At 44.2% G+C, this 18216-nt stretch overlaps 1 protein-coding gene across 1 annotated transcript in view; it reads right to left on the reverse strand.

Annotated features, from left to right (window-relative positions):
• Window positions 1-17367, reverse strand: part of LANCL3 (LanC like family member 3) — a 40971-nt gene extending 23604 nt beyond the window's left edge. Inside the window, exon 1 of the mRNA XM_054016489.1 lies at window positions 16448-17367. Coding sequence (XP_053872464.1) covers window positions 16448-16990 — 543 coding nt within the window. The 5' untranslated portion in view covers window positions 16991-17367. The remainder of the gene's footprint in view (window positions 1-16447) is intronic.
• Window positions 17368-18216: the final 849 nt, after the last annotated feature.

Genomic DNA, 18216 nt, shown 5'->3' on the forward strand with positions numbered 1-18216 from the left:
CTCCAGTGGGTTTGTAGTTGGGAGGAAGAAGGCTTTTCCAGCCACTTATGGACATGATGATGACATTTGTGTTTTCTGAGTCACTCCAGGTGAGCCAAGCTACAACTGTTCATTTAAGACATTTCCATTCTGACTCTTCTAAACATTCCAATGCCCACATATTAATGTTTTGATGCCCTCTGAAGCCTGTGCTCTACAGGAAAAAAAAAAATCACAATTTCAGACAGCACCACATGACATGCAGGCCTGAATATCTGCTCTGTTGGCTCAGTCCTAAAGCAGGCCAAGTAGATCTGTTTAAAAGTTTTCCATCAACATTTCTTTTTTATTAAAAATGGCCCATTTTCCACAAGGAAAATTGCCATTTAATTCTAAATTATCTGTTTTTGGTAAAATTCTTCTCTTGTTGACAAAACAAAAAACTGTTACTTGAGAAATTTTGGTAAAAAACTAAAAAAATCCCACACACATACCTTAATATTTTCTACAAAGTTGCAAACCACATGAAATTATTTCTATCAGAGTTTTTGAGAGAGAATATTTACCATTTTCTGGTCAGTTGTGATGCTCAGCAAAGTGGCCTCAGTCCAGGAAAGCACTTGAGCACAGTTGAACTTGTGAGCAGTCCCATTTTCTGTACCCCTTGCCTGTCATGTGAAATGTATTAAGCTCTTAGGTTTTCACTTTGCAGCACATGGTGCACACACAGCACAAAGGGAAAGAAGCAAACCACAGCAAGCACTAGCATGGCTGCTCAGTATCATTGTTTTTTGCACACTGCCCTTTGCCAAGTGAAACTTACCAAAAAGTCTGGTCAATTTCAATTTGCAGGTCTGCTGCACAGTCACCACAGTGGACTGGAGCAATGCAAAGGAAAACCTTGACCATGGAATGAGAAAGATTATCACAAATGGGAAGGAAGCAGAGGCTAGAGATTGATGAAGGAGAAAAGAGAGATACAGGAAAAAAAGCAAATGAAAAATGCATGAGGCACCAGGCAAGGCATGGTGTGGAAGTGCAGACAAGAGGCAAATGGATCAATCAAGAACCAGGAGGGAAATGCTGCTCCAGCCAGACAAGAAAGACAGACAGATTCACAAATCACACAGAGACAAAGCAAATTTGTTCTTTTTTTTCCAGGACCACAAAGAAGAGGAAGAACAATTTATGAATAAAATAGAAAGAAGAGTATGTGTGTGTAAACATATGTTAGTGTGTCTTGGCAGCACCTAGTCTCCAGTTACCGTCATTGTTGTTTCCCCCTTCCCTGCATTTGCCCTATGCAATTAGAATGTTAGATAGCCGTGCAGTCTCCATAACCCTAGTTGTCCCTTTCTATCAATCACATGCTTAGCGCTCAGAAAGAAAAAAGTCTCCTCACCTTGTTTATTATCATACAACTTGCAGTCCAACCCAAACAAAAGTCTTGCAGCCCTCCCCAAGATCCATAGTTCTAGTCCTTTTGGCCCTTCCAAGTGCACTGAGGGGAAAACCCTGGGATTTTCCTGTCCTCTTGTATCAGAGGCTACAGCCCTGAAGCAGGGCCAGGGTCTGTTGTCCTTGTAGTTTTCTCTTCTTAGTTTCTCAGATAAAGTCCTTCACAGACTCCATTCCCACCAGGCTGCAACCTAAGCTTCTGAGGCAAGCTACCACGCAGGTCTCATCTCTCCCAAAGTGAGCAACAGCCTACCTCTTCAATATACCCTCCCCCCGGCTTGAATGCGGTTCACATGCTCAGTCACATGGTCCTTCCCAGTCAATCCCAAGGGACAAAACTCATTGCAGGTGGGACCCTGCACCTTCACTCCTCTTAAAGGCCCATCTCACCCTGTGACAATGCCCCTTTTATCGCAAATAATTAACTAATAAACATAGAGAAGAAGATTTGAGGGAGGGAAGGAATAGACTGGGAGATTTGGAGAAAGGAGGATAAGGCTATGTCTACACTTAAAATGCTACAGTAGCTGCACCACTGTAGCGCTTCAGCGCAGACAGTATCTATGTCAACGAGAGGGGTTCTCCCATTGGTGTAGGTAATCCACTGCCTCGAAAGGTGGTAGCTAGATCGACGGAAGAATTCTTCCATTGACCTAGCACTGTCTACGCGGGGGGTTAGGTCAGTATAGCTACATCTTTCAGGGGAGTGGACTTTTCACACCCCTAAGAGATGTAGCTATACAGATGTAAGTTCCTAGTGTAGACCAGGCCTAAGAGAATAAGTTGTGTTTGGGAAGCTGGAGGAGGGGAATTTTGAGGCGAGAGAGAACGAACACTATTGGCAGGGAAGGATTCCGGAAGGAGATATGAGAGACAGGGTTTGGGGAGAGGGAGAAAAGAAAAAAGTAGAGTACATTTGAAAAAGGAGAAGAGATTGGAGGAATTTGGGAAGGGGCACCAGGGAAAGTGAGGAGAGAATGAAGAGCTTGGAGGTGAGAAGAAGAGAGTGAGATGAGTTTGGAGAAAGGGTTCGTAGACATGAGGAAGGGTGTGAGTGGGGCTTTGAGAGTTTAATTTAGTATAATCTACCCCTTCTTTTGGCCCTCCTTGGAGTTCAAGTCACACTAACTTAGACTCCCTTAGATTCTGGGGAAGAAATTCAGAGGTCACGTGTAATGGGTGTATGTCAAGAGTCTAAATTGATCATCTAAAAAATGCAAGTTTCAGTATTTTAGATTCCCTTAGACTTAACTCTGAATTTGACCCTAACTATTTGCTATGTGTTTTTGTTTTTTTAACTCTACCACTAAATAGTAAATTTTAAAAAATAAGTGACCACTTTTGTAATACTTATGGATCAAAAATACTACAAAGTCATCCCTAGTATAACTCCATTTAGGTTTTGTCTTCTGGTTCTGTAGCAGTTAAACAAATATTATTCACACAAACTTTGATGACATCATCACCACTGTTCAAACAGAGATGGGCCAGTATGAGAAAGCTCTAGATCAAAATTAATATTGATTCAGCTCTCTAAGAACAGGAAAAAACAAAATCAATACTTAGTTCAAGATGCAGAGAAAAATCTTTTTTGCTGTTTTGTCAGTTAAGAATTTTTCAGATGCTTTTGTACCTGAAGATCTTGCATCTGATTTGAATTTAAAATATTGAATTTGCCATATTAGGCCCCCATCAACACTACAAATGCAACTACAAGAGATTAGCTCCTGAGACAAGAAAACAGTATAATTCCCATTTTATAGATGGGAAGCCTAAGCATACAAAGATTAAGGACTAGCCTTTCAAAGGTGCTGGGCACTGATGCTCCCATTAATTAAAACTGGAGCACAGATGACTTGTTCAAGGTCACATGTGTCTGTAGCAAAGTCAATAATTAAACCCACATCTCCTGAGTCTCAGTCCAGTGCCTTTACTACAAGATCATCCTTGCGTCTATGAGAACACAATTCTAATGACCCTAATACTACCTCTGATTATGCTGGACTATGCTGCTAGACACTTTCAAAAAGATAGAATTATTTCTGCTGACTCATGCTGGCAGGTGGGTCCTACTAGTTTATCCAGGATATACAGGGCATCCCTCTTTGAGGGAGAAGGACCTAGAGGCAGGAACAGAAGGGTCCTCCAGAACAAACCATATAAACAATGGGTCTGGGGCGTGCTTACACTGAGGCCTGGGAGGAACTCCACTTATTTACCTCCTGTTTTAGTTTATAGTGGGGCCAGGATGACATATCATGACAAACTGTCATGATACAGTACTCCAACCAAGTTCTATAAAATATGTTGTCCCATCTTACTACAAAGAAAGTAAAGTGTTACAACACAGATGCCCTGAATTGCGCCGGACAAACCTGGATTGGCTCAGTCAGCACTGTACGATAGACAGGCTCTTAATCAATCAGCTTTGCCAAGTCAAGTAATAAAGAAGCTTACATGAGCATTCAGGAAACAAAAGTAAGGAGATTGATTATTTGGCCTATTTGAAAAGAAGCTTCTTGAGTTGTAGAAGTTGGTAAATTGTAATTTTGCATACCAGTCTACAGCTTTTATGATTATGATTCCCTTGTTATACTTCATATATTTGCCCAGCATCACTTACTTGTAAGTGGGGTACTTAGATGGCACAATTTTAACTACTAGTATTAGGGAAGTAAACTGCAGAATACCACCAGTGCAGAACACTGAACACCCACCATTTGCCACTAAATGATGCACTGACTAAATAATCTCTTTATGCTTTTTCTATCCCCAGGCCCAAATATTCTTAAGAATGGCTTCTACTTCCTGTGCATCAAAATCGAAGCATGACCATGCTTACATTTCCTGACTGCAGTGCACTAGGGACTGAATCACTACCCTCCAGTGTACTAGTTACAATTAAACCCCTGACATGTAACGCCACTGAGTTAGCGAGGGAAGACATGAAGAGATAAATCAGCCATACAAAGATGGCTAAATGCCTTGAACAGCTAGAGGGTGTATTTAAAATTCACTGTCATGATTCAAACTTTTTATTTTTGTTGGTCAGAAATGCTATCTGACAGTCAGTTAATCTTGTTCACAATGCATTGCTCTTCAGCAAGAGATACTAAACCATTAATATCAGGGATGCTAAGCAACTGTAAGAAGAATTAATTTATACTTCTTCTCTCATACACCAGAGTATTCTGACCTGAGAAACAGCAAATGACTCAGCAACAGCTTGGATTGCTATTAAGATACTTTATGATATATTTGTCCTCACTGAAACAGCTATTCTAATTCTTTTGCCACTGCTACTCAGACGAAAAATAATCAGTTCAGTAATTACAACCTGAAAATAATCTTACACTACAGATATGAAATAACTGCCTTTGGGGGAATATTTTAATTGTATTCCATCTTGCTGGACTGGACTTGAAGTTATGTCTCACCACACAATGTTACGTCCCATTCCCATCAACATTCAAAGTATCTCGTGACAGATGCAGATGAAAAGGCAATTTGACGTACAGCTGCATCAGAAATTGTCACCTGATTGAATACACCGTTATTCTGATACAAAAAATTATATTCAAATCAGCTGGAAAACAAGCTCCCAATTTATGGTGGATGCCTTAAACAATTTGACTACATACCTCATCTGTTGCAATAACCTCACAACAGCAGTGTAGGCCCATGGAATCAGGAGACTTAACTATTTAAAATCCCTCCCAGTTTCTTCCAGCACACCACCTCCACCACTTGCAGATAGTGCTAAACTCAGCAGGATCCCTGTTCGCTGGAGTGAGGAGCCGTGAGCACATTGCACCTGCTCTTACTCCTGGGGGAATTCTGGCCAAAAAAATAAAAATTCTCTGCCAACAAATTAAAAATTCTGTGTAGAATATTTTAAAATTCTGCATTTTTCATTTGTCAGAATAATACAATATAATCACACCAGTTTCAATTATTTTGGTAATTTATTTCAAAATACCTGTCAGCAAGCATGTCTGTACCAATGTAGACAACAAAAAAGATTTGGGAAATGTTTTTTGACAAATAGGTTCCTTACTAGGCATATTAATACAGAACTTTGAGTAATAATTTATTTAAACTACAATACAGAACCGTATTTCTGACAAAGGCTTGGGGAAATCAGGTTTAATGAAGGAGATGAGGGACAGGGAAGTAATTGCTGAGAAGGAACCTGGGAATGAACCTGGAGGGTTGTTGGTTGTGGGTGGGAGAAGTATGGAACAGGGTTTTTTTGGGGAGAGATGGGGGGGAAAAATGATTGTTAGGGAGTTGGGGAGCCTCCTCCATGCAGACCCTGTCCCCATATATACCTTCACCCCCTCTCCTCATCCCCATGTGTCCCTGTACCCCCCCTCAGCCACCTCCCCCATCCCCATGTGGCCTTGCCCCTCCCTACCCACATATGGCCCTGCACCTCAATTCCCATTCAGCCCCTGCCCCAGTCTATCCCCCCACTAGCCCGTCTGACCCCCAGTCTATGTGACCCTCCAGCAGCCCCGTATGCCCCGCTCTGTCTCCCCCATATCCTGTGCCTCCTCACCTCACCCTGCGGGCAGGGTGTTGTGAGGAACACAGCCTCTCCTTCTCCCTATCAGCGGCTGGCTGCTCCAGGCTATGAGATGGCTGCCATCTGTTCAGTTACCACAGCAGCCCCTGGTGGACAAAAGACATAACTGCAGTGTCTCTCTAGCTGAATGTATTTTCTACGGAGAAAAAAAAATCTGTGGGGGAACATGAATTCTGCATGTGCGCAATGGCACAGAATTCCCCCAGAAGTAAATCTGCATTCTTTATACTAGCTGCCTATACAGTGGGATTGATTTTAAGCCAGCCCTGTTGAATTAACAGAGAGAAAGCTGGCCCCGTTGGTTTAATATGGAGGAATCTCTATATCTGAGACCTCCTAGTCATGGTTAAGGCTATGATTTAGTCATGGGTATTTTTAGTACAAGTCATGGACAGGTCAAGGTCAATAAACAAAAATTCATGGCCTGTGACCTGTCCATGACTTGTACTAAAAATACCTGTGATTAAATCATGGAGGGGGGGGGGTTGCACTGGAGGGCCATGGGGGGGATGCTGCTGAGAGGGGAAATCTGGGGGGGCTGTCTGGGGCTGGATGGCCAGGGACTGCTGCCCAGGGCCACGGACTGCAGCTGCTCCAGCCACGCTGTGACCGCTGCCGCAGCAGCGGCTGGTGTGGCTGTCCCCAGGGCCGCTCCAGCAGTGGCTGGTATGGCTGTCCTGGGAGCCACGTGAGCAGCTGGCCCTGGATCCAGCTGCTTGGGCATCTGTGGAGTCAGCCACCCTGGCCCCTGCAGAAGTCATGGAAGTGACTTCCATGACCTCCATGACAAATACGGAACCCTAGTCATGGTACATATCTGTGCTCAGATCCACCCATAGTTCAAGGGTTCTAACGTTGAATCTTAGATTCCTATAACAACTCTTCATGTATAGCACTCAGTCCCCTGGAATAATTCATCTCTTCTCACTATTAAAACATCTGAAAGTGTTACTTTTTCAGAAAATGTTTTCGTTTGTATTCACTGTTGGCCCCCTATGGCAGATACCAGTCCCTTCCTGCTCCCTTTTTCACTGGCAGCACATCCTTTGGCTTTTTAATCCTCATTTATATGGCTTGGTTTGTGATGTTTTTTAACTGCATTGTACTTTAAATTATTCAAGCAACACCTTGAGTGCCTCGAGAGGAGTTAGTACATTATATATAACGTAGCAGGTACGTAACATGAAAAATGTCAATGTTAGAAGGAGTACAGTGATCACCATTAAAAAGTCAATATTTGCCAACTGACACTAGAGTTATCATGGTTATTTCCTGTAAGCAGAATCTGTGGCTGCTCAGATACCAGTGTTTGTAAATGCTGACAATAATAGTGACTTCTCCATGTGTATCTGTGTACTTGTGTGAAGAGAAAATGATGACAGGAGGGCAAACAAGCAAAGAGAAAAAAGAACCAATGGAGACAATTGAAGAGGCAGTAAAACACAGACTGTAAATTGCCCTGGGGATCCACACGAACATTGTGTGTAAGGAAACCATTGAGGTTTTGGACCTGTGAGCTAGTAATTAGACCAAAGGATGAAGTTCAGCAACAATGGCCTAGGGTGATCAGATTTGCAAAGTGAGAAAACAGACACCTTTCCTTGTGGGGGGGAAAAAGAATGAGAGCTTTAGTGGAGGTGGGTTCAGTGGAGGGATAGAAGCTTTTGGAGCTTGTGGGGGTGGGAGAGAAAGAGGTCTACTCCTTCTCCTCTTCTTCAAACAAGCAACCCTCCTTCCTACCCAACCATCACCTCTTTCTCAATAAAATCCTGGACAGATAAAGTTAAAACAAAGGGTAGAGTTGGAGAAAACAATGTTTGCTAGAGCTGACTGAAAAATGGGACATTTTTCATTAACATTCTCTTTTAAAATTTGACCCTGTTTTTGTCAAAAAATATTTTTCAAGTAGCTCTAGGATTTACCTCTCTAACAGTACCTCTGGGGGGGAGGGGTTCTCACAGTCCCAGCCCTTATACTGTATTTTCTAGCCTCTGGGCTAGATTCTTAACTGATGTGAATTAGCATAGCCCCCACTGCCACCAGTGGACTTATGCCAACTCATACCAGCTAAGAATCTTGCAAGAGGACCTGCTTTCATTTATTTAAACTGTACCCTGCTCCAAGTTCTATTTTATTTCTTCCTCTTATTCTCTTTCTCTCTGAATTCTACTCCATGTGGGATATTGGTTCTTATATATTTATCCTGTTTTGCTCTGTTTCTTTCTCACTTTTTCTCTGCTCTTTTCTTCTCCACACTCTATCCTTCCATCAACCCCCGCCCTTCTTCTCACCTCCCAGTTCTCCCTCCCATCTCTCTTTCACACTCTGCTACATTCTCTCTCCCTCTCACACACACACACACACACACACACACTCACTCCCATACTCATTTGCACTGTTTAATTTCCTAACCTTGGACCCATTCTGTCCCCTGTAAGACAGGATGAAACTTCATGTAGTGAGGAAAATCAGGCCAAAACACTGCATTCACATTAGTGTTTCACAAGGAGCGGTACATAGGGGTAACAAATATAGCTATATAAAGAAGTATTATAATGGCAAAGGACTTTCTTACAAAAAATTGTCATATAAGAATTTGGGAAATTGGAGACAGTTACTTTGTATGTTGCTCCCTAAGAAACTGCTTAAATTACTGCATCAAAGTGATCATAAGTTTCTGATAATCTGAACAACAGTAGTATGCGCACCTCAGGCTAGCTTGAGTCAAAGTTCCTTGGATTCAAATGGTTTGCTGGCTCTGGATGCATACAGGGACCGCTTACCACTCAGGCATACATGTAACAGTCTCCAGAGACGGGTTCAGACTCATGCCCTGACCCCACATGCCTGCAATGTCTCAGTGGCTTACCATTAAAGATGACATGTTACAGGTAATGCTCATTTTAAAAGGACTTTTTAGCCTTGCCCACTGATTATTCCAGGACTAAGGTTTGCCTTTGTATTACATATAACAATACAGCACATCTTCCTCCAACTCTTTCTGATGCATTCTGTCAGATGGATCTCTGCTCCCTCTGCACTGTTTCCCATCAGGGGGGGAAGAAGACAGGCAAGCTCACAGCCATTGTTGTTCCACTCCATCCTCTAGGCTGGGAACATAACACTCAGCTATGCAGAGGAGAGGAATACTTTGCATACAACAGCCGCCCCTCTAACAGTTTAAGGAGTGACACTGGCTGATTTTAAAGAAAGACAGAACAGTTCTCCATGATGATGTATTTGTTGAGTGACAGTGTGCTAGACTCAGAGGAACAGTATCCATAGCATAGGCCCTCCAAGATGTGGAGTTAAAAGAAGAGGGATGGAAATGTAGGGCTCCACTCTGGATACAGGAGACTTCTTTTGGGGGAAAAACAGTAACTATCTGTTAAATATGACTTTGTAATTTGGATTATTCATAAACTCAGTTGCTTCTTCAGCTAAATGACAGTGGAGTACAGACACATTTTTTTCAACAGCATAAAGAAATATATAGACACCTGATATCACTTTTGTGTGATTGTCTCCCTTTATAATACAAGAATGTATGCCCCAGGATATCAGACAGACAAGGTGGATGAGGTAATATTGGACCAACAGAAGTCTGTCCAATGAAAGATACTACCTCACTGACCCTGTTTCTGTAATAAACAAATGTCAGATTACTATCATTCTTCAAGATATCAGCTATCAAAATCCTTATTACTACTGGATGTGAGATTGTCTGTGTGCCTTACAACCTTGTGTGTCAATCAAATATCTAATCCTGAATGATTGTGCTGTGAGATCCGTGTATGACAAAAGCATTTCACTGGTAGCAATAGATTTGAAGATCAACATTATCAAAACAAAATTCTGCCTTTTATATTTAAAGCAGATAATGAAGTTTTCACACATGCTGAGTTGCACCTGTGATACCACTGAGATTTTTGAAGTTTATCTAACATTAGACATGTATCCCAATCTCAGAATTTGCATCCTGATTTTGAAGAAGTGTGGCTTTGTTTTGGTCCATTATAGAGATAGGGATCAGTTCTGAAACTCAGATCTTAACTGCATTCTGATCTGAACACCCACCCTTCAGATCCAGGGGATTTGTTTAGGCCTATTTGTATGTTAGACATCCCACTTTAAACTCTCAGTTTAACTTCACTAATAAAAAACATTTAAATTTAAAATCTAGTCTAAATAGGTGCACTGAAAAATCAGGGAGAGGGGAGAGCATATGTTTCAGGGGACTAGTGTGGGAGGGAAAGCCCTTCACCTCTGTAGGTACCTGCTTTAAAACCAATCCTAGTCCATGTGACCAAAAATCGACATCAAAGGTGTGTAGTAGCCTGTATGAAATGAGTGATGATTGAAGTATTGTTACAAGTGTCCAGAAAACCACCACAATACTTATATATATAATACAGTACTTAGCAGTCTAAGCAAAGAGTAAATATTGAATGAGCATGGAAACTGAATCAACCCCTGACCTCAAAATTAGTTAGATCAGAATTGAGCTACATTAGAAGAGCAGTGTGGGGAAGGTCTGCACAACAGGGGCCCATTCTGTATCTCTTTTGAAGAAAAATGGATGATGACAGACTCCAGAGTGATCCATCCAAGATCTTTCAAAATCCTTACATTCACTATAAACACATTTGTATTTAATTTTTAACAGTCATAGACCTGTGGATCCCAGGAATGTTTAAGAACAGAGCAAAAGGAGTGGGGAATGGGGCTGGGGGAGAGAATGAAAGATGTGAACAGAAGGGTGCAAACGGCAGCTCTTAAATTCTGGGTACACAAAGAGTCTGTGGAAGGAGGTAGACCAGCAAGAGATGCCTGGGGAATTGGAGAAGAGCTGCAGAAACAGCTTTTTCACTACACTGACTCCTTTGTAAACCACTTTGAGGTCTACTGATGAAAAGCACTATATAAGAGTGAGGTATTATTTCAGATCATATAACATGCAGTTTGATTCATTCATGGAGTACACTGGATTCTGCCCCAGCAGCAGAAAGTTCACCCAGATATGGGTTTGAGGAAGCAAAAGACTTCTGCAACCTCTGCACCACTGGGGGACCGTTGGCCAGCCAAACCAGCCCCAGAAATGGATGGTTCAGACCAGGGAAGTGATGTGGCTATGTTGCTCAGAGAAAATGCTGATTAAGCCTCTTCCCATGGGATTCCTATGGTGCCTCAAAAGCAGTTTAAAGCCACCACCCCATTGTGGAAACCTCGGGAGAGGGCAAAAGCACAAACCCTGCTTGTTTTCTTTCATAACATACTGCTATAGGTCGCTACTGTCACTTCCGGTACCCCCGACTGCCAGTGTAGGTTAATCAAGTCAGTAGATGTTACAAGTGTACAGATTATTGAGAGAAAACCTCAACCTATTTTAAAAGGCTGTAAAAATCTCAAGGGGTTGGTAACACAACAATCTGTATTTCTTTGTCCTTTCCTCTATCTTCTGATAGTGACAATGACACCACTAAAAGAAGGTATAGGGGAATAAGCCAGATCAGCTAGTGGCATGCCTCCTAAATAGGGAAATGGACAGAAACATCACCACAATAAAAGGAAAGGAGGGGAAAATGTTATATCATTAATAGAAGGAATACAAACAACAGTTTAATGGACTTTTACCACTGTTTCCATGGGCATCCATGCATTCTGTGGGATAGCTAACTACTGAAGAAACATAAAAAGTCTGCAGAATTGGAAAAACATTTATTTTTATGAAAAAAACACGAGACTCAGTATGCCTTCTCATCTGGTATGTTACCTGCCAGGTGGGAAGGAATTATTTTTTTTCTTGAAACAAGACAAGCAATGCAATGACTATGGGGAAGTCACTAAGGATAAACTATCGAGAACTAACATCACTAGTGGGCAATTAATGTAAATCATTAGAGAGGCAAATAAAAGTACTGCCCCAAGGGGGAAATTGCATATCCTGGTTTTCACCAGGTTCAAAAGGCCCAACAAACACAGAACTAAGACTTGTATAAAATGGGCAGCCTGCTACAAAGATGGGGTCACTCTCACTCTATACAAGTACTGATTTGACTCTGGGACCAAGAAGGACCGACCTTACAAAAGGGGTTTGAAGGACTTTGAAACCTACCAGGGTTTTCATGTGGAAAATGACACCTGGAAAGGCACTTGCATATAAGCTGTTTATTGTTTTCAAGATATGTTTTCTTTGGAGTGCTTTTGTTCTAAATACAATACTTTGCTTTATGAAGGCTGGTTGGTTAACCCTGGCATAGCCCCTGGGAAAGAACAGGACAGCGAGTGCTGAACTAAACACGGTGAATGGCAGGAGCAACTGCAGCCTATACTCTAGCTGCAGGAAGGGGACCGCTAGTTCCCATACCGAGAAAGGTCTCAGGCCTTTAGCCATCATTTAAGTGGGGTGCCCTCAGGGAAGCCTTGAAGGGGCAGTGCTTAATTTGTGCCAGGGCTGAGCTTCAGCACCTCTAGGCTTGGCAGTTCATAGCCCCGGCACCTCTGGGCTTGGCAGTTCATAGCCCCGGCACCTCTGGGCTTGCTGCATCAGTTATGAATGTAAAAAAAAATTGCTTGATCCCCAGCAACTCTTTCATTACAAATTAAGCACTGTGAAGGGGTCAGAGGTGCAGTTACCTTAGGAACTGTGACAGGAAGCATTACAAAAAGATGTATTCAAAAGAAGAAATAACTGGAAAAAAAAAACTCCCTAGGTACAGTGAAAATACCAAGGATAAAGGACCCTGTAACATCCATATTTTATAAAAATGTAATGAGCACAAATGACACATATTCACTATCAGGACAATATTTCACCTTCCTCTATGTGTGAAGCTTCAGTTGCAATTTAATGGAACCTAATAAAGACCCAAGAGAATATGTATCTTATTATTCCTAATGAACAGTATCATCATACATCAAGGGCCAGATCTTGCAAAATCTCACTCATATAAACAATCCCTACTTGGGCAAGTAGTTCCACTGAAGTCACTGGGACAATTTGTCTCCAGTCGTAAACCCCTCCTAACCAGCAGCAAGGGACTGTCTCTTCTTTTCATGAGCTCAAGGGTAGTCAATTGAATTCACCTTGTTGAGCAGGCAGCAAATCCTCTGCAGGCCAAGTGGAATGTTAAGGCCCCGGGAATGTCGGTGAGGCTGAGCAGAATCAGGGCTCAGTATCTAATCTAAATTTATACTAAAATAAAGGGAAAAAACTCTATACCTTGAAAAATGTAACCATAAAGCGTTTCTTCAAGGCTGATCAATTTCTAAGACCCTAGGTGATAGTTTAATTTAATTGAGGAAAGAGCAACAACATGGCATCGCATTGAGAGCAATGGCCCCGATTCAATGTAAGGGACGAATTTCACTTTGTGCTATCAACGTTTACATGGCAGCCTCAAGAAAATAAACTTGGGAAATAAGAAAACATTCTGCAACAAGTCAACAGTGAGATTGTGCATAATCAGATTATGGGAGGTAGTGTTTTGTAGTGTTTAGAGCAAGGACACATTGTTTCTATTTCTGAACATCACTGACTCACTGTGTGTCCTTGGGTAACAAGTGACATGTAACTGCTCTGTGCCTCAGTTTCCTCATTTGTAAAATACTACAGGATCTGGCCCTAGGATGTGCTTGCTAAAATATTCCTTAGCAGGATGGGAACTTTGATTAGCAGACATAAATTATATCAGCATAGTATATACTGCAGGCTAAGGTTACTTTACTTATTTTAAAGGGTGGCTTTAGTTATTTTACTTCTTTTTTTCCCTTTCAACATTAGTGAAAAATTAGAACTCAGTATTGGGATAAGTAAAATTATAATGTGGGAGAAGCACAATTTAGTGGTAAAAGTACAGACAAGGAGTCATGAGATTTGGATTCTATTCCCAGTCCTGTCAGACGTTCCTCCATGACTTTTGGCACGTGACCCTCGCTGTGTCTCTGTTAGACCCATCTGTTAAATGGAGACCACAACATATACATACTTCACTGGGCTCTTGTGAGGCTTCTCTCCGTAAGGCCAGGCAGACTGAGCTTGGACTTTCAGCAAGTGCTGTTCATCTCCTTGCATTACCCCACACGAGCCCAACACAACTGCAGTCTCCAAACTCAGCAGAGGGTAGACTGCTCCCTGCTTGCACTCTAAGAGCACAAGGCAGACCAAAGGGAACAATAAATGCAGGAGCCCCGTTCATTGCTCCACACCGTACAGAACAGCTGACCTATCACAAAGATGGAAGAAACCCTATACCATCATAAGCACAGGTATGAGCAGCGTGCACATTCCCACTGTGCACCCTGAAGCTCCAGAATGGCTTGTACCTTTCTGAGGCACGATCCCTCCTGGGTTCCCCCAGCGTGGTACTGCCCTGTGCTGCACCCAGTATTGTACTGTGCTTACAAACCACACTTTGGCCCGGTCTATGGCATCCTCAGATGGAAGGTGCTATAGAAGTGCACAGTATTATTGTTGTTAAATATCTCTGGTTAATAAGCTGTACAAGAACAAAAAATAACATTTAAACATGTACAGTATACTACAATACATGTCTCTTATTGTAAGAATTTTCAGTCAAAAAATTCAATTGGCTTAACATTCTTGTTGCTTTTAATGGCTGCTTAATTATGCTGATGTCCCTTGAATCCTCCATTGTGTGAATTTCCTTGAACTGCCACTGCAGTGACTGGTATAGGATAAGTCAGGATTGCTCATGTTTACATTTTATTTCGCAGTAGTTGTTTCGTCTCCCAGGAGAAAAAAAGCCAGAGCATAGGAAAAAACAAAAACAAAAATCGGACCTCACAAGAGGACTGGAAAAAGAATTTAACAAATATCTGTTTAGATACAATACTGACTACTCTCTGACAAGCTTTCTTGCAAATGGGAATTATTATTATTTATTCAGTGGCAGCTGTGAGTCCTCAGCAGTGGTCAGGATAAGGTCCAAAGCCCACCAAACTCTCATGACCTTTTACACCAGTAGAGGATCTGCCCCGAGGTAAAATGCTATTTCTATTCAAGTCAATGGCAAAGACAATCACAATTACACCCTAGCTTTTCAAAAACTCATCTCCCATTTTGACACCAAAATAAATTGCCAGCGTTTGCAAATTGGATTCTGAGCTCTTTGGAAAAGTCTCACAATTGGAGCGACTGAGCCTTTTCAATTCTGAGTGTTTTTGAAAATCTGGTCCAGTCAATCCAAAGTATATAATTGCTAATTATCATAACTATTATTATTCCATATCAATCAACATACAGTTTTAATATCTGCTTCATATTATGAATACCGTCCCTGAGAAGCCCAAAGTAATTCCTGCAGTTCATTCAACACCCAGGAATTCCTCTCCCCCCATATGATCAGGACCTGCATTGTGAAGGCAGTGAGCTTTATTTGCCTTATAAGGAGAAAGACCATATTCTACCTGCTTTGGTCCTCAGCGGTCTCTCTTTCCATTTAGTTTTCCAGAACGCTGCATCCTTATTCTAGGCTGCCTTTAAACCAGGGACATAAAGGACAAAGTATCAGAGGGGTAGCCATGTTAGTCTGAATCTGTAAAAAGCAACAGAGGGTCCTGTGGCACCTTTAAGACTAACAGAAGTACTGGGAGCATAAGCTTTCGTGGGTAAGAACCTCACTTCTTCAGATGCAAGAAGATGCTTATGCTCCCAATACTTAGGCTAGGTCTACACTACCCGCCTGAATCGGCGGGTAGAAATCGACCTCTCAGGGATCGATTTATCGCGTCCCATCGGGACGCGACAATTGATCCCCGAATCGACGCTCTTACTCCACCAGCGGAGGTGGGAGTAAGCACCATCGACAGGAAGCCGCAGAAGTCGATTTTGCCGCCGTCCTCACAGCGGGGTAAGTCGGCTGCGATACGTCGAATTCAGCTACGCTATTCACGTAGCTGAATTTGCGTATCTTAAATCGACTCCCCCCTGTAGTGTAGATGTACCCTTAGTCTTAAAGGTGCCACAGGACCCCCTGTTGCTTTTTACAAAGGGCAAAGGCTCCTGAGATATAGCCCATGCCCTCACTTTGGAAAAGATTCGGAGTCTTGGGTGACAGTCCAACAGCCATTCGGTAAAAACCAATTGACTTTGGCATCCTCGACAGGAAACAAGGGACTCCCATCCACAGCCCCAGGCCTGGTGGGAGAGGGTCCTGTTGGTAGCTCCAGACCCTGCCTGCAAGGGACGCTGACTGAAGTGACCGTGGAGCTGGTTGACAGGCACCTTCTCTCGGGGAGGGACCAAGCCTGACATCGGGGGGTTCCCTGGCTAGGAGGACCCGGCCCAACAACAGCCAGAGCCCAGCGCTAGTGCGAGCCCCCCACGCCTCCTCCGCCAGCGCCCTGCCCGGGCTAAGCCCAGCCCGCCGGGAAAGGGGACAGCGGCCCGGCTGCCTTTACCTCCATGCCCAGCTTCTGCTTGAGCACCAGGGCGGCGCACAGGTAGCCGGCCCGGCCCACGAAGAGCTCGTCGGAGCCGCACTCCAGGAAGGAGACGGGGGCGCAGATCTGGCTCAGCTCCCGGAACCGGCCCAGCAGCCGGCCGAAGTCGGGCAGCCCCAGGGCTTGGTAGACGAGCGCGGCCACCGCGTAGACCCCAGCCCCGCCGAGCAGGAAGGCGGCCCGCGTGTCGGCGTCCGGCTCGCCCCACTCCTCCTCGGAGCGCACGCAGGCGTCGATGAGGCGCCGGGCCGCCCGCAGGTAGGTGTCCCGGGCCGGGGCCAGGAGCGGGCAGCGCGCGGCGTGGTACAGCATGTAGGCCACCCCGGCCAGCCCGCCGTACAGGCCGCCCCCCGCCGCGCCGCCCTCCAGCGGGGGCACCTGCTGCAGGATGCGCTCGATGGTGGAGGCGACCCAGGGCACCACCGCCTCGTGGCGCTGCCCGGCCGGCAGGCTGCCCGCGTAGTCATCGAAGCGGTTGGCGAAGCAGCGCTTGCTCTCCATGCCCCCGCCGGGCCGGGCTGCAAAGGGGGCGCAGGGACGCGGCTTCCTCTTCGGTGCCTTGGAGGAGCTGGGCGAGCAGCCCGCGGCGGCGGCGGCACCGAAATCGGAGCGGGGGTTTGATTAAGAGTAAAAGTCCGTCCCCGCAGCGGAGCGTTGCTCCCTTCGCGAGCCGATTGCCGGGGCTGGCTCCAGCCTTGGTTTAAATGGCTCAGAGAAACCCCGCCGCTGCCTACTGCTGCTGCTCGCCCAGAGAGAGCATCTGCGCCTCGCCCCGGCCCCGCCAACCTGCTGTCGTCCTTGGCTGCAGATGCGGCTGTCAAGCGGGAGGGCGCATCACCTGCCGGAGCCTCTCCCCACACCCCTAGCGGAGGGCGGGCGAGGAGAGAGGAGGGAGGCCAGTGGAAGGCTGCAGCCCCGAGCTGACCCCGCTCAGCGCTTCCCCACACAGGCAAAGAAAGCGGAGCGTGGTTTGTATGGATCCAGCCCTACAGCCTGGATAACACAAATGCAGGAGGATGGCCGTTCTTTTCTTCTTTCCTGCTCCCAACAGGCCTGTGGATAATCCTGGTGTTTTCCTTTGTGTCTCCGTCCTCAGAGACGAGGGTTGCCAACTCTGGTCTGGCCTTATTCCTGGAGGTTTCATCAAATGACATAACACTGCTCTACAGCCAAAATGCTTCTGAAATAAATGTAGTCAAACGTCACTAATTCTGGGTCACTGAGAACGAAAATGATGCTTAAAATTGTTGATTGGCTCTAGTTTTCAAGATATACTATTGGGTCAGTATATACAACCCTTGACTTGGGAATGGCGGAGGATAAGTGAGTTATAAAGGGGAAGGGATCTCAATTTAAACCAGAAATGACTAAAATACATCTTTGACTGGATCTATGAAAAAATCTATGACGGGCTTTGGACAGTACTTGCTTTTTAGTCAAAACAATGAATGATGCAATCTGAAGCTGGTATTGCGTCATACATGATATGAATTGCATCATGTTATTCCTAAAAGTCATGGATGATGCAATCATAACGAAGCTTACATCACTCTGCTGAACAAATTGCCCTATATCAGCTCTAGAAATCATACAGTGTCGTGCTCTCTTATTTGTCAGTGTTTGATTTTGCAAAGGGACACATTTCTGTTTAGCCAAAGTGAGCAGAGATGCCTCGTACTTGTGTGAACAGTGCAGATAACGTCTGCTATGTTTGTGGTGAAGTGACT

The sequence above is a fragment of the Malaclemys terrapin genome, chromosome 1 (genome assembly GCF_027887155.1).
Source record: "Malaclemys terrapin pileata isolate rMalTer1 chromosome 1, rMalTer1.hap1, whole genome shotgun sequence".
Taxonomy (NCBI): Eukaryota; Metazoa; Chordata; order Testudines; family Emydidae; genus Malaclemys; species Malaclemys terrapin.